Source organism: Podarcis tiliguerta (genome assembly GCF_965153285.1).
Source record: "Podarcis tiliguerta genome assembly, chromosome: 11".
Taxonomy (NCBI): domain Eukaryota; kingdom Metazoa; phylum Chordata; class Lepidosauria; order Squamata; family Lacertidae; genus Podarcis; species Podarcis tiliguerta.
In genome coordinates this window covers 34902507-34918622 of record NC_139544.1, presented here as the reverse complement: position 1 = coordinate 34918622, position 16116 = coordinate 34902507, and the positions used below count along the sequence as shown (strand labels likewise).

The following is a 16116-nucleotide window of genomic DNA, read 5'->3' as shown; positions in this document are numbered from 1 at the left end:
TTGGAGCACCCCACAATTGCCTAAACTTGGCTCCCATAGGTTCAGATGGGGGGGTCACAAGCAAGAGACTTCAGCCAGGAGATAGAAGCAAAAAAGTGGCCTCTAGGCCTGATCTTTATTGTTGCAACAAGACTTCCCACTACCACAAAGACGAAGCAGCCAGAAGCCCCGAACAATGGTTACATCATTATTTTAAAGTTTCCCATAATACATCTCAGGATGCATCATCAAGACATCATAGATATTTCACAGAAAAGGTGTGGTCTTAGGTAGAACCTGAGATTCAGGCATGCCCCTGTCAAATCAAATACAGTTGTACCTTGGAAGTCGAACGGAATCCGTTCCGGAAGTCCGTTCAACTTCCAAAACGTTCAGAAACCAAAGCGCAGCTTCTGATTGGCTACAGGAAGCTCCTGCAGCCAATCGGAAGCCGAGTAAGCCCTGTCAGACGTTCAGCTTCCAAAAATAGTTCGCAAACTGGAACAGTCACTTTGGGTTTGCTTTGTTCGGGAGCCAAAATGTTTGAGAACTAAGCAGTTCAAAAACCAAGGTACGACTGTATAGTCTTTCACATGCACTCCTTCGCAGTACAGTGGTACCTCTGGTTAAGAACTTAATTCGTTCTGGAGGTCCGTTCTTAACCTGAAACTGTTCTTGGGGACTTCCGCTTGAGGTTCCAAGGAAGATGGCCAACAATACCATCTCTCCAGCTCCCACTAAAGGAAGGTGAGGACAGGTGACCTCACCTAGGCCCGAAGTCACCCCCCACCAAAGCAGGCTCAAAGCTTCTCAAAACTTTTCAAAATCATTTTCTCAGCAGCTAAAAGGCATTAGCTAAGCATCAGAAACATTCCGCTCTGCTGTAACAAAGGTAGAGAACAGTCCATTGTTTCTCAGGCCTTTCTCATGCCTTCTGGCCTTGCTAAAGAACCACATTGCAACTTGCTTTCTGTCCGGGAACCATGCCAGAACAAGAGATTGAAACATATCTGAACACTCTGAAACCCCTTTCCTGGGAAGGGTGCCAAGAGTCCCAATAGTCCCAAGACAGTTTTCTGTTCATGCTCAGAGGAATCCTGGGGGAGGAGAAAGGAGGAGGGAACTGGAAAGGGGTATATATGCTTGTGCACATGACTGTGAATTTTGTGCATGCTTTTTGTGACTTATCACACTTGCTCCTTCTACCAGTTCATGGATGGTAGAAATAAAAGCCTTTTCTCCGAAACTATTCCTTGAGTGTCTGTTGACTCCCACTTTCCCAGGCGCAATATTTTTACCACCCGAGGGCAAAGCCTCATAAGGCTACACCACGAGGCAATTTAGAGGCTGAGATGAGAGTAATCAGCCTCCCAAATTCTTCCCGGTGTAAGGGAAGATGCAGTCTCATCCGTGGATGCCCAATAAACCACCCCCAAGTTCGCAAAGAAGGAAGGGGGAAAAGTGCGTCCTATAGAGCGAAAAATACGGTAAGATGATGAGAGCCCCACCGAACTTGAAGCATGGGAAGTCCCAATAAAAATTTATAATTTGGTGGAATATTTGGACTATATAATATGTATTTGTATAATTTGGAATATTTAATGTGATTGGATTGGATTGTTAAAATGGAAAATTTAATAAAAAATATTTTTAAAAAAGAAAAAAAACCCTGTTCTTAACCTGAAGCACCACTTTAGCTAATGGGGCCTCCCACTGCTGCCGCGCCACCGGAGCACGATTTCTGTTCTCATCCTGAAGCAAAGTTCTTAACCTGAGGTACTATTTCCGGGTTAGCGGAGTCTGTAACCTAAAGCGTCTGTAATCTGAAGTGTCTGTAACCCGAGGTACCACTGTACAGAGGAAAGCATTTACAGTTCCTTGGTCCCTGAGTCAAGTCACCACTTTGTCTTGTCTGGGTTTCATCCCACTATGGGGCAGGTAGGCATTGTGATTTAGATGGTTATTGTCTTGAGACCCTTGGAGGATATCACCTGTCATGAATCTTTGGGAAGGCCCTGCGGACGGAGGACTGTACATCTATCTTGGGGATTAAGGTGGACTCACTAATCTTTCCTCTTAAACATCACTTCCCTGGGTCCTAAATGCCATTGGATCTGAGAAGATTGATACAACGATGGGATTTCTTATGAATTTCTAAAGTTATCACATTGAGCCAGTACATTGATACATTTATCAGTGAATTGCTAGATTTGATAATGTGCAGCAGAGGCTCTTTGTCTTTGCCTTGTGGTGTGGAGAGGCAAGGTGGGGGGGGGGAGGTCTCTCACCCCCTTCCAATTTCCCGGTAACACCACCACGGTCTTCCGTTGTGCCAGAAGTGGTTTTGTCATGCTGGCCACATGGAAAGCTGTCTGAGGACAGATGCCGGCTCCCTTGGCCTAAAAGCGAGATGAGTGCCGCACCCCCATAGTCGCCTTTGACTGGACTTAACTAGTCCAGGGGTCCTTTATCTTTACCGATTGAATGCTTAAGAAGCAGCAGCAGCAGCAGCAGCAGCAACAACAACCCTATAATTTGCAGAAGAGAAATATATGTTGTAATCAACACACCCAACTGTACCAAAGGTGTCCACTGTTGCTTGCCATTTGTTGCGTTCGCAAAGTAAAGGAAGGATTGGACCCTGATTAAAAGCAAGACACGAGGCTTTGACCAGCAAGGCTTTCGGAGAAAGTGCGTTCACCACACCCCTCGCCAGGCCATTTTATTAGCAAAAGAATCTTTTACACAGTGCTCGTAAGAACCAATCATATTTCCTCTGAGCATTTCATCAAACCCCACGTGGGGAAAAAGTTACACCACTAAAACTAATTAAGCACAAATATTTCTGGGGTAAATAAGTTGAGAACTACAAAGAAGAGTATCTGGCAACCCCGGAGGTCATAAACAATCAGTACACATGATAAGAAGGATGGCCAGGAGGATAGCAATCAGTATCACCTTCATGTGAGATCTGTTTCCTGGCCCTAAGATTAACATCCTAAGATTAATATACATTAGAGAGCTACTTCAAATAAGCTTGCCCACAATCTTTATGGCCCAGGATGCCTGCCTGGCGAAGCAACTGCTGAGCTGCTGTGTACGTGACATATGAGGGGAGAGAAATGGGCAGTAGAGTCAAAAGGGCATGAAAAGGGCATGAATGTAGAATCTTATGGGATTTAATCAGAAATTATCGTCAATATATCAAACCCAGTCAACACAATGCTTTCATCGTGGACACGATGGCTTGATGTATATTTTATAATTCCTCATGGTAATCCCATCTGATCCCTACAGCCATTGATCTCTTGATGACCTGATATTACTGTCTCCTTTGTTCCAGGTATTCAGTTACGGTATGTTCCATATCCTCTTTACACATTGCAAAACATGTTGCCTATTGGCTCGCTGATGATCTCTTGCCAAGACAACTGCAATCTTCCCTCAGGCCACCCATTCTGACTCCTTCCCTCATGTCTACCCATTTCTAGAAGGGTAGTTTATCAATCCGTTGCAGTAAAAAAAACAAAAAAACAAAAAGCCTTGTGGCACTTTAAAGACCAGCTCATTTTATTATAGCATAAGGCTTGGCGCACTAGAGCCCAATTTGTCAAACACATGATTGTAAGTGGTGGAGAGGCATTTGTAAGCAGTGGACTTTGTGGGGAATAAATGCAAGTACCAGGTTACACCAGGGCAAAATTAAACTTCCTCATTTTCTGTGTTAGTTGAGTTCCAGGTATAGTCACTGAACAAAGTGTGCCTGTCATCCACATGCCGATACAATTACTGTACTGAATTCCCTTAATTGCAGCAGGAAGTAAGTTGGAGTTAAGCAACGCTTGTGTGGTGGCAATAATGGAGGAGCATTGCTAAATAATTTCTGAAGTGAGAAGGTCTACTACAACATACTTTAATTACATCCGTGTCTTATTGCTGCATACACCTACAATAATAATAATTGTTGCTGGTGCCCTGAAACTGCATGTGGCCAGTTCTTTCTGAGGTTAATGCTATTTTTCTCGGTTTCTTTACATCAAGCATCTGATGTTGGACTCACCTTGCAATGCTATCCTACAGTTACACCTGGAGGACAAAGACCAAATCACTTGCTAAATCTCTTTGCACTGATGGAACACAAAGGCTCTTGGTGTGGTAAATTCAGGCTGCACAATTAAAGCTGACTTGGAGCTCTTGCAGAACACACCTGTCCCATCCCCACCCATCAGACCTTTTGCAATAAGGAAAGTGGTGGAGGAAATGCCTGGAAAGTGTGGGAGAACCTTTGCTTCACACAAAGTCATCTAATCTTCACAATATTAAATAAAAAATGCTAATTAAAGTGTCAGTACCGTCTAATCGCTCGGATGAATGCTTGTTAAACAGGCCGTCTGGAAGTTATATTGGTGTGACACCACTGGTGTGAATGTGCAAAAATCCTGTCTGCTCAGAAGTGCCTCCTACCCCCCAAAATAACCATAATGTTATGTTAGCAAGAGGTTGTTTGCATTTTAAAATTTGAGTTGAAGCATCCGACGACTAACCCCATCTTCTTGCTCACTGTCCCCATAGCTTCAAAAGAGGATAATAGGATAATGACTAAAGACCTCTTTCAGGTGTTAAATGGGGGGGCACTGTGATGATGTGAGGCTATGCATGCCAGACCCATCTTATTGGTTTGTGGGGGGGGGGTCTTGTTTTTATTATGTATTTTGTGTTTTTATATTCCATTTTTATGCTGTGAACTGCCCTGAAATGTACGGATGAAGGTCAGTCTACAAATGTAATATTAGAAATAAGTAGAAAGGTCTGAAGAGGGGTTGTAAGTCTGTTCACCTGAACACGATTACAAGCCTCCCCTGATCAGGAACACAAGGCAATCAAAGTTCCTGCTCAAAGGGAAGCTTGTGAACATGCATACAAGCCCACTTCAGGCTTGGACCTCAGGTTTGGGGGAAGGGAGACAGACCCGTGGGCATTGTCCACCTACTCATTTTGACTTTCCAAGCCCGCAGGCAGAGGACTCAATTCTATAGCCATTCGTGGCAGATAGCCATACAGTTGCCACAGTCTGGAAACACCTATCTCATATCAAGGTGTTCACATTTCACATTTTATTTCCTTGTGCACTCTAGCTCCATTTTGCTCCTTGTGTTGACCCCTCAGGGCATGGGCCTGACCGCTTGTGTTTAGAAAGCACTAGGCACAATGATGTCTCTAGAACAGGGGCCCTCCATGTGTTGGTAGACTGCAACTCCCATTACCACTGGCCATTGGAAATGGGAGTCCAAAGTTCTCCACTCCTGCCTCTAAAGAAAACAAGTGAGAGCTTGTTGATGGGTACTCTGAGAAAAGGGAACTTTACACAAACAGCCATTACTAACAGCAATAAGAGTGCAGATCAATGTCTTTCCAGAACCCCTTACAAATGTCTTTCCTCAGGGCTTGAGTCACAAAGGTCCACTTGCAAGTTCTGCTGCTGTAACTAGGATGGCAAGGACATGTCAGCCCACACAGATGAGCATGGGGGGGGGGAATGTTATGTACTGAAGTTCTCACCCTGGGCCAGCAGGGGGATACTGTAGATAGTTATGCAAATGAAGGATCGAAAGTGACGTTCAGTGATTGGATGGATACTGTAGATGGATGGATACTGTAGATAGTTATGCAAATGAAGGATCAAAAGTGACGTTCAGTGATTGGATAGTTTTAGAAAGTTGTTACAGTAACAAGGTACTGGAGCTCTATATAAGCAGGCTGACTGAGCCCTTCAGTTCAGTTCTGTTCTGGCATCTGAATAAAGAAGAGCTGTTTGAAGAATCGTTGTGTCGTCTGATGTGTTCACCCACAACTTAACAGGGAACATGCTTTGTAAAAGAGTAAAAGAGTATTGGGAAATAATTTATAATGAACTGGGGGGAAATGTTTAAAAGCACTTTTTCAAAAAAACAACAATAATTCAGATGGATAATTCAGATGGAAATTCCCAGGTGTCAGAAAAGGCTATTTATGCATGCCATTACTGCAGCCCATGTTTTGTTAGCCCAAAAATGGAAAATGAGCAAGGTCTCAACTAAAGAAGAATGGCAACTTAAACTGATGTAATATGCGCAGCTGGCAGACCTAACTTATAGAACAGGAGAACAAGAAGAACATACATTTAAAGAAGATTGTAAAGTGTTTATTGAATATATTAGGGAAAATTGTGTACACTTGAAAACGTTGGCGGCATTCAGTTAAATTCAACAGTGTAAATAAGTTTTGATGGATGTAATAATGGAATACGGAGTGGTTTAGTTTATATAAAATATGCAGGGATTTATGCTATGCAAACTGAACCATGGAAAGAGAAGGGAAGTCATTGATATTTTACGGTTGTTTAAATGAACACACACACATACTGCTTTTTTTTCCAGGGGGGACGCAAGGGTACGCATACCCCTAAATATGTTGTGAATCTAAGTTTGGCCTCACTGAGGGGCAGTATTTCAATGTGAGTAGGAAAATGAGAATACCCTTAAACATTTTTTTAGAAAAAAGCACTGTGTGTGTGTGTGTACATGTGTGTGTACACACACACACACGAGCATGCTTTGTAGTGCTACAACTCCACCTTCCACATATCTTTCAAGACTTGCTTAAGTTTGTCACTGCAAAGCTTTAAAAATTAAATAACCTGCACAGAAGAGCCCATGCCACATTAGGATTAACCCGTGTCAAATCAGGTGTGTAACCCTGCCCTGGTCCTAATTGAAATTTGATCCCAAGCACACTTGCTAAGGGAAGAAAGCATTGGCTGGGTTTATGTTTTGCTCTTTAAATCTAGCTAAATTGGGATGTATCCAGTGCTTGGATGTGTATACACTGTGCGATCATTTGCATTCAGTGCTGGATACAAACACTTTTGTGGGTGCTGTACACATGACATCATCCCTACGTCATCCAAAGTGTGTTCTGCAGGGGCTGTTTTAATCCATTTTGTGCTGAGAATGCGCTTCTCATGGGTTTGCTGTTGCCACAGAGAGTGTCCTATAGGTCACCAAGTGATGCTGCAGAGCTGTACCATTCCTCATCTCCTACCAGACTGCCACTATATTCCTTCCAGACTTCCACTATATTAAAAAAAAGTGTGAAAAAATATTTTAAAAGCGAGGAACTGTATGCGTGCATGTGTGTGCAGGTAAGTGTTACATTGTTTCCACCAGTGCTTAGGGGGCATGGACACACTAATTAATGGACTAATTAAAAGACTGCACAGATAGGTAACTCTTACTTCAGGCAACATTATCATATGAAGGTATGTACAATTGCGAAGCACCATGTACCAAAGCAGCCTGTGGGAAAATAAGTCCTGTGTGTTTCAAATTCTAGTGCATACGTGTCTTGCCCTTCCTCCCAAGGGAGCCCAGGGTGACAACATACTCTTAGTCCTTCTCCGAATACACCCATTAATAATAAAAATAATGGGAATGACTAACTTAAATCTGTTCTAACTCTGTTGGATACTATCTTTCAAGCAGGAGCATAGGGAGCTGCCTTATTCTGAATCAGACCATTGGGTCCGTCTTGCTCAGTATCATCTAGACTCTACACTAACTGGCAGCAATGGCTCTCCAGCTTTCATGCAGGGACTCTCTTCCCCAGCCCCACCTGGAGATGCTGTCAGGAATTGAACCCGGGGCCTTCTGCAGGCAAAGCCAATGCTCTACCCACTGAGCTACAGCCCTTCTCTCGACCAATCACTTTCAAGCACACTTCTCTAGTTACACACAACAGAATTGATCATTATTGAAAACAGATGTGAAAGACAGAGGGGCATTTGCTATTAAGGACCACAAATATTAGTTGGGGACATGGGAAGTGGACCTAATTTCACTTGTAATACAGTGGTACCTCTGGTTAAGAACTTAATTCATTCCGGAGCTCCGTTCTTAACCTGAAACTGTTCTTAACCTGAAGCACCACTTTAGCCTCCCGCTGCCGCACGATTTCTGTTCTCATCCTGAAGTAAAGTTCTTAACCCAAGGTACTACTTCCGGGTTAGCGGAGTCTGTAACCTGAAGCGTTTGTAACCTGAAGCGTTTGTAACCCGAGGTACCACTGTACATGTGTAGCTAGCCGCTTGGGCACCTGGGGTGCAGGGTGTGCATGGGGGTGGGGCAGGGCGCCCGTGGGGGTGGGGTGAGGCGCCACAGGGCGGGGCAGGCATGCTAGAATCCCAGTGTCCAAGCCGCGTTCCGCTCTGGCACCCTGCAGTTCCACGTTGCTTTTTCGAGCAGCATACAGCCTTCAGGGAGTCTACTTGCCACCTCCGCATCAGCTGTAGGGCGGCTGAGAGGGAGGCAACGGGTGGATGCAAACCCCACACTGCTCTTTCGAACAGTGCAGACTCAGAGCCTGTAGATGCCTGAGCCACCACATCACTCCCAGGAGAGTGCTCTATAGGCCCCTTGTTAAGGGCCGCCCCCCACTATGCCTCTGATATAGCTGCCCTCTGTGTCAGTTGTTTCCTTTATCATTTGCAGCTTGAAGTTTTTATACAGCAGTGCAGTGGAGCAGGGATGAAGCACTGACACTGATTTCCTGGGGTGCTTTGTGCCAATATTTTGCATGTCAAATAAGCAAGTTTTTCTCAGAGAGAAACCCACCAAATACCTGTAAGCTAAGCAGAAAAAGGTGCTGCTACTTTTATTTTGAGAAATTCCAAAATGCCTTCATTCTGATCAAAATGTTACACAATATTAAGCAACCTTTTGCATGCAGTCTTAGGCTGGGGGTCAGGGGAGAGAAAAGGTGGCTTAGTATTGAAACCATAGTCTACATTGGTCAAAACTTCATTTTTGTTATGTAGACTCAGAAGGATGTGGCTATGAGGATTGTCATTTCAGAACATGCCACTATAGTATACTACTTAGTGAGGGGGTCAATGCCTCCCAAATATTTTTCAGCAAGCCATTTTGTAGTACACACATACTGCAAATTATTCACATATCTGCTGTGTCACTATTGTGACATATAAATATAATAATAACATGGTAATGAAATAGAATTGTAATCAAATAGCAATTATTATAATTATATAGCACCTAGAGAAAAACATAGTAGTTACCAACAGTGTTAACTGATTTTACTACTGCATTTTAAAATTGTTGTAACCTACCCTGTGACCTCAAAATGGTAGTTACTTGGGCTTTGTTTAAGGAAATAAATAATAGTGCAATCCTAGTCATGTCTGTCACAGAAATAAGTCCTATTGAATTCAAGGGACTGACTCCCAGGTAAGTGTGCTTAAGACTGCAGCTTGGTTGTATGCCACTTTTCCGTATACATTACACTCAAAGTAGTTCAACAAAGCACAATAAAAGGCAGATCTGAAGATACAGAAACAGGGTAAAACCCTCTAGCCTGGGTGGTTTTCCAGAGAAGCTATTTCCTCTGGCCACAGTGGTCATACTTAAATATGGTTAATTTTTTAAAAAAAGAACCCGACAGAAATTGCATTGCACCTGCGGGATTTGATTATATGTTCTCTGTCACAGAGTAGTTTGAGAAAACTTGAATTGTGCTGCTAGAGTTGAAATCATTTCAACCATTTGAAGAAATACTTAGGACAGAACTAATATTTCAAATGGAGCTCAACATTTTGCCAACGTTTTGGTTTGAGATTTTTTTTGGTTTGGCAGGGTGTGCTGGAGGAGACTCTTGAGAGTCCCATGGACTGCAAGAAGATCAAACCTCTCCATTCTTAAGGAAATCAGCCCTGAGTGCTCACTGGAAGGACAGATTGTGAAGCTGAGGCTCCGATACTTTGGCCACCTCGTGAGAAGAGAAGACTCCCTGGAAAAGACCCTGATGTTGGGAAAGATGGAGGGCACAAGGAGAAGGGGAGGACAGAGGACGAGATAGTTGGACAGTGTTCTCGAAGCTACCAGCATGAGTTTGACCAAACTGCGGGAGGCTGTGTAAGACAGGAGTGCCTGGCGTGCTCTGGTCCACGAAGAGTCGGACACGACTAAACAACAACAACAAACAGTTTGATAGTTGTTTGGCAGACAGAAAATTAGTCTAATTTCCATGCCACTAAAGGCTCCACCTTCTAAGTTTCTGCCTTCCAAGTGCTCTAGACTCTAGAGTATCTAAAGGCAGGGAGATGATTATAGGTGTGGAACTGGTTTTATTTTAATTTATATATATAGCTGGAACAAATGTAGGAAAAAGAAAGCCCTGAGTTAACCTGAGGGAAGCTGAAGTTCACAATCTGCATACAGTATACTAGGGAAGTCCATGTGTGGTTACCAGGCAAGGACTTTTCTACAAGTTTGCATGTATATTTGTTTTTTATACTGAAGAAAATAAAATATTTTACAAATAATACAAATGATGATTGCTCCAGGTTAAGTGGATTAGGGTAAATGCTTGAAGTCCAAAGTATTTTGTTATGCATCCAGATTCTAGCAATAAAATCTGACATTAGGCCAATGCACACAATCTGTTTCTGGGTTTCTTTTTCAGTAATCCACCCATACTGAATTGAGGTGTGGTAAACCAGTGGCATGAATCAGCTACGGCAAATATAAGCTGTTGACTGCATTTTCTCAAAAAAGTGCATGGCACATGAAGAGATGACTTATGATTCATAAACCATCTCTTCACATAACCAGTTTGCCGTAGCTACAGCAAATTTATGAATAAAAAAGCTTCTGTGCTTTTATGCAGAAACTGAGCAGGGGAATGATTTCAGGGCATAAATAAGAGGGATGTGGGGGGAAAGGCTTTGCCTGTTTAGGTCATGTAGCTGTTCAAGGAACAGAAGCTATGCTCCAAAACTGTGGCAACATTTGATGCGCAGGGAACAGAAGATGAAAAGGAAAGCGTGGAAGTGATTTTTTTGAAATTAAAATACAAGGTACTGGCCTACATCCAGTTTACCTGCAAATCAGCCCTGTGTCCCTGAACGCATTTAACTCCCTATTAAATGCATACCTTTTTAATTGTATTTCAGCAGCGGAAGTTAAGATTCAGAAATCTTGCCAAGTGATCTCTCTCGGCTGGCAATCGTCCCTGTGTTCTGCCCAGCTAATGGGTAGCACTTTCTCATCTCTTACTCATTTGTAATTTATTTGTTTTCGTTATAAGCGGCCGCCTTGCACAGCTACCTCTTTATCGTGTTTTTAATAGTCTTTTGGGAGCCGAGCAGAGTGACTGGGCAAACTCAGCCAGATGAGTGGGGTATAAAATCATCATCATCCCAAGTCCTTTCCTCCTGTAAGGCGCTCTGGAAAACAGCAACAACGACACGTAAAGTAACTAAATAAATACGTGTTTTCGGATGCCCTTTTGTTTGACACCCTCACCGCCCCCCCCCCCCAAATGCCCGCACCATACACGCTCCTTGCCTTAGTCAGGGACCAGGATCTTGCGCGGAGGACTACGACCCCCGAAATGCACCGGGCCTCCCCTCAGAGAGTCTCGAGGGGCGGAAGTGTTGCCTGAGGAGAAGGCGGCTTTCGGTTGGGCCGGGGACCCTGTGGTCGTTTGCAAGGAGGGGGAATTGGCTTCGGGCAAAGAGCAAAAGTCCCTGAGAGGGAGTTGGGGGGGGTGAGGGGCGTAAGTAGCAGCCATGTCGGAGGGAGGCGGCACCTGTGAGACCGACAGCGATGAGACGATAGTGGAGGGCTCCGTCCCTGAGAGCGACGGGGACGAAGAGGAGCTGCTCGCCAGGAGGTGACAAATACACACACACACGCACACACACACACACACACACGTTACAATTAGTTGTGCAAACACTTCACAGAGGCGTCACAAGTCACCCTCTGGGGCCGACTGTTAAGTGTTTGAATACTGGCAAAGGGCGTGTGGCTACTCAGAAGTAAGCCGCTCTGAGTTCAATGGGGCTTGCTCATCTGGTATAGGATTACAGTTGGTCCTGTAATAAAGGCCTCCCGTTGACCAGGATATGCCAGTTGCTTCTGTTACTCATTCAGATGCATGGTAAAATTAATGGTGTGTGTGGCCCTTCCGCCCATATAACCGTGCTAAATGACTGCCTACTCTCTCCTCCACATAACGCCCCAAACTGAAAACAAAAGTCGCTTACGGTCCTAAGCATACAACCAACCACCCGTGGGATTTAAATGTGCTTTTTTAAGGTCCCCTATTTGGAAACATAGTCTTCAGACAAACGGTTCAGGTCGGGTTCACTGTAAAAAATGGCAGTTAAGGTTCGCTGAAGGTGTGTCTTGCAATCCTTGCCTCCGGGTTTGTGAGATCAATGGTGTTGGGGGCACAGGCAGCCGGTGCAATCCCTCTCCCAACACCACACGTCACTATTTCACAAATAACAGTATGTCTTGTGAACAGGGCTTCTTTATCAAGCTCCTGAATCTATATGGGGTGGCAGAATCTCAGCGGTTTTTGGCAAGGCTTGAGCTACTAATCTCTCTCTTACCTTTACCACACTGCAGTGGAAATGTGCTCTAAATACCACATTTCCTTAAAACTTTCATATCAGTCTAGCTACCGGTAAGTTCTTGGCAGGAGTAAACCCAGCATATCCTCCCTTTTAAATAAATAAGTAAATGATATACAAATATTTGGTTCTGAAGAAACAGGAACATAGTTTCCTTTCTTTCCCCCCGTAATATTTTATTAAAACTTTTTTTGTGATACAATAAAACAAAAGGAATGAACCTAGATAAAAACAAAGAGAAAAGAAAATGCAGAGTCCTGACTCTTAAGCAGTGCTTTTTTCAGGCGGTGCGCAAGGGTACACAGTACCAGCACCTCTTTTTTAGTTGTGTGGCACTTATTGTAATATCTTCATGGTGAGTACCAGCACCTATTTATCTAGGGGGAAAAATCATTGCTCTTAACCCTTATCTCACACAAAAAATAGTGGACCCTCCCAGCTCTCACCTGGGAGCTTTCCTGTCTTCTTCCAGTCACTCACCCTGGGAGGGCTTCCCTTCCCTGGCTCTTATCCAGGGTCCTCCCACCCATCCATAATCTTCAAGTGTGTGTAATCCTGAACCCCAATAACAGCCCAGAGCAGAGGACATCATTCTAAAGAGAGGGAGAGAGAAGAAAAAAGAAGAGACGTATACAGTGGTACCTCGGGTTAAGTACTTAATTCATTCCGGAGGTCCGTACTTAACCTGAAACTGTTCTTAACCTGAAGTACCAATTTAGCTAATGGGGCCTCCTGCTGCCGCTGTGCTGCTGGAGCCCGATTTCTGTTCTTATCCTGAAGCAAAGTTCTTAACCTGAAGCACTATTTCTAGGTTAGCGGAGTGTGTAACCTGAAGCGTATGTAACCCAAGGTACCACTGTATAAGAAGAGGAAAAAAGTAGAGAAAAAATATAAAGGACTTAGGATTTTCCCTTTGTCAGTTACATAGAAGAAATTATTTATCCTGTGTTGTCTGCTTACATTCCCAATCTCCTGAGGTAGAATGCAAAATGCATCCAGTCAGATATCCAAATGATAATTTCAAAAACAAGAGCTTTCTTCAAACAAGGATTCCTGGGATTCAGACTAGGATAGTGGTATTTTAAGAATATCAGTGAATGGCAATTAATAACTAAATTACCTTTTAGTTTGTGCACAAGTAGTAAAGGGGTGGAAATTTTGTTTTATTTTTAAGTGTAACTTATGTGAGAATGTTCCAGGTTATTTTAAAGAAGTACATATTTGCATAGGATAGTGAGAACAGTTACATAAGTATGAATTTTACTAATCCTGAGGGTGTGGTTACTGAAGAATGTTGGATTATGTTAACTGAGGAATGTAATTAACTATTTTATCCATTTTCATAGAATCAGAATTGTAGAGTTGGAAAGGACCTGAGGGTTATCTAGTCCAACCCCCTGCAATATAGAAACCCTGCCCACACCCGTCCCTGGGTGGACTTGAACCACCAACTTTCTTGTTAACAGCCAGATGCACTGATCCATTGCACCACTGGGGGGTCAATATTTTTTTAAAAAGAAACAAGTTATGTACTTCATGGAAATATGAAACAAACAAATAAATTTGCTGCTTTGCATGAAAAGATATATATTTCATTTCTGTATGCCTTGTAAAACATGGAATTGTGTAGACTAGTGCCTGCTGTCCTGGTTTAGGTACTGTATCTATGCATGTCCTTTCATTAAATTACACTCTTGGAAATATCAGAGTTTGAAGACAGTGTGCAGGTGGACCTTTGTTTGTTCTTATGTAAAAAACTGAGTCATAATTCCATTTAGAAGTGGCATTGATCCATTATTTGAATATTGAGCTAGATTTAGTTTATTAATGTCAAATCCAGATCCAGCAGAACTTTATTTTGACCAAATTCTGCTATTAGGATAAATATAGCATAGTTCTATGATAAATATAGCATACCTTGAATCATAGACTTGAATCATAAATTCATAGAGTTGCAAGGGATCCTTAGGATCATCTAGTCCAACTCCCTGCAATGCAGGAACATTCAGATGTGCCTTATGGGGATCAAACCTTCAACCATGGCATTATCAGCAGCACGCTGTAATCAACAGAGCTACTATATGTGTTAAAATTCACATATTCATAGATTGGTTCATGATTAAAATATTTTAATTAGATTTTTTTTACTTTGATCACCTAATCAGGACCAACCCAAGGCAACTTGCTTCTTGAGGCAAATGCTAAAGATAGTGCCCTCTGCATTCTACATGCAGAAACCAATTGATAGGTAGTTCAATCTTACTTTATTATGAACTAACAAGGTGCGTGTTTTACTGCACTACAAGACAGCAGGCTACAATAGGGAGCGCAGGGCAGTATGTGGGGCACATGCAGCTCTTTCCTCCAACACTGTGGTGCTGCTTGCTCCCTGCTCCACCTGGTGTCTTTTCACTTCCCACTCAAATGCTGTAAAGCAACAGCGGCACCATAGCTGCTACCACCACCAACATGTATCATGTGAGCAGAGCAATACATATGTGATGCCTGCTGGAATGCCTGCTCACCTGATTAGGGGTAGGGATGCCAACTTGAATAAAATATTGGGGGGGGGGCAGGTAAGCCCCGCCCTGCATAATTGATCATAATATGTGGCACATGCATACCATTTGAATGCCAATGTCCATCAACGTGGGGCAGCCCCCCCCCCAATATTTTATTGCGAGGAGCAAAGGGACATCGACCCCAAGGAGTTGGCTCCTATGATTATGGGTATTTCCCATCATTGCTGTCTCTGATATGTTGGGAAACATCTCACTTGCCCAGTCCAGCAACAAGCAAGCATCACTACTGGTGGGTTGCTGGCTCAATAGGATAGGAATGGTGGAGGGGGGAGGGCCCTGGGGAGTGGTTGTGGGGGCTACTCACACCCATGGCACCTCCTGCCTGGGTTGGTTGTATAGCTGTCAACTTTTCCCTTTTGCGAGGAATCCTATTTGGAATAAGGGAATTTCCCTTAAAAAAAGGAAAATGTTGACAGCTATGGTTGGTTGTCTCAATCTAATGGTAGGGCTGGGTTTTTTTTTAATCTAATGCATAAAAAAGTTAGCTGTGATCAGTGTGTTGTAGCGGAAGAATAAGAACCTCCTCCCCCACAGCTGAAAATAGTAGCAAAAGACACAGTGGAGAAATGGATCTAAAAGAGCAAGATTCAGGAGATACTACATGATATACCGTATTTTTCGCTCTATAAGACTCAGCAGACCATAAAACGCACCTAGTTTTTGGAGGAGGAAAACAAGAAAAAAATATTCTGAATCCCAGAAGCCAGAACAGCAAGAGGGATCGCTGCGCAGCGAAAGCAGCAATCCCTCTTGCTGTTCTGGCTCCTGGGATAGCTGCGCAGCCTGCATTCGCTCCATAAGACGCACACACATTTCCCCTTACTTTTTAGGAGGGAAAAAGTGAGTCTTATAGAGCAAAAAATACGGTATATAGGATAAGTTAAATTCCTTTTAAATACAAGAGAGAAAGCATCTCTTGTTCCAAGCTGGGGCAGGTTATTGTGTTCACCACTCAGGTGTGGCTTCTTTAATTAATAGAAATATTGAACAGGGAAGATTCATTACTATAGGTTCTGTATTAAATATCAGATGGTGTGACATCTGTTAATGTATTCAAGGGTGTAAGCAGATGTTTTCTGCGTT

At 43.2% G+C, this 16116-nt stretch overlaps 1 protein-coding gene and 1 long non-coding RNA gene across 15 annotated transcripts in view; one reads left to right on the top strand and one right to left on the bottom strand.

Moving 5' to 3' along the window:
* Window positions 1-6409: 6409 nt before the first annotated feature.
* Window positions 6410-11728, bottom strand: LOC310660101. Of its 2 annotated transcripts, XR_014503185.1 has the most exons (3): window positions 11620-11728; window positions 10963-11254; window positions 6410-7069 (listed from the first exon to the last, which is right to left on the bottom strand). It is a non-coding gene; the product is annotated as an uncharacterized lncRNA (long non-coding RNA). The 2 variants fall into 2 exon arrangements; XR_014503186.1 differs by lacking the exon at window positions 6410-7069 and having other exon boundaries at window positions 8666-11254.
* Window positions 11349-16116, top strand: part of ANKRD31 (ankyrin repeat domain 31) — a 47498-nt gene continuing 42730 nt past the window's right edge. For 8 of the 13 annotated variants that reach the window (XR_014503022.1, XM_083403602.1, XM_083403605.1 and 5 more), the window contains exon 1: window positions 11349-11703. Coding sequence is in view for 8 of the 13 variants with exons in the window: in XM_083403602.1 (XP_083259728.1) it covers window positions 11600-11703 (104 nt within the window). In the remaining 5 variants the exon portion in view is untranslated. Of the gene's footprint in view, window positions 12173-12253; window positions 12505-16116 lie in introns of those variants that run through there. The other 5 variants (XM_083403611.1, XM_083403603.1, XM_083403609.1 and 2 more) reach the window with 5 other exon arrangements.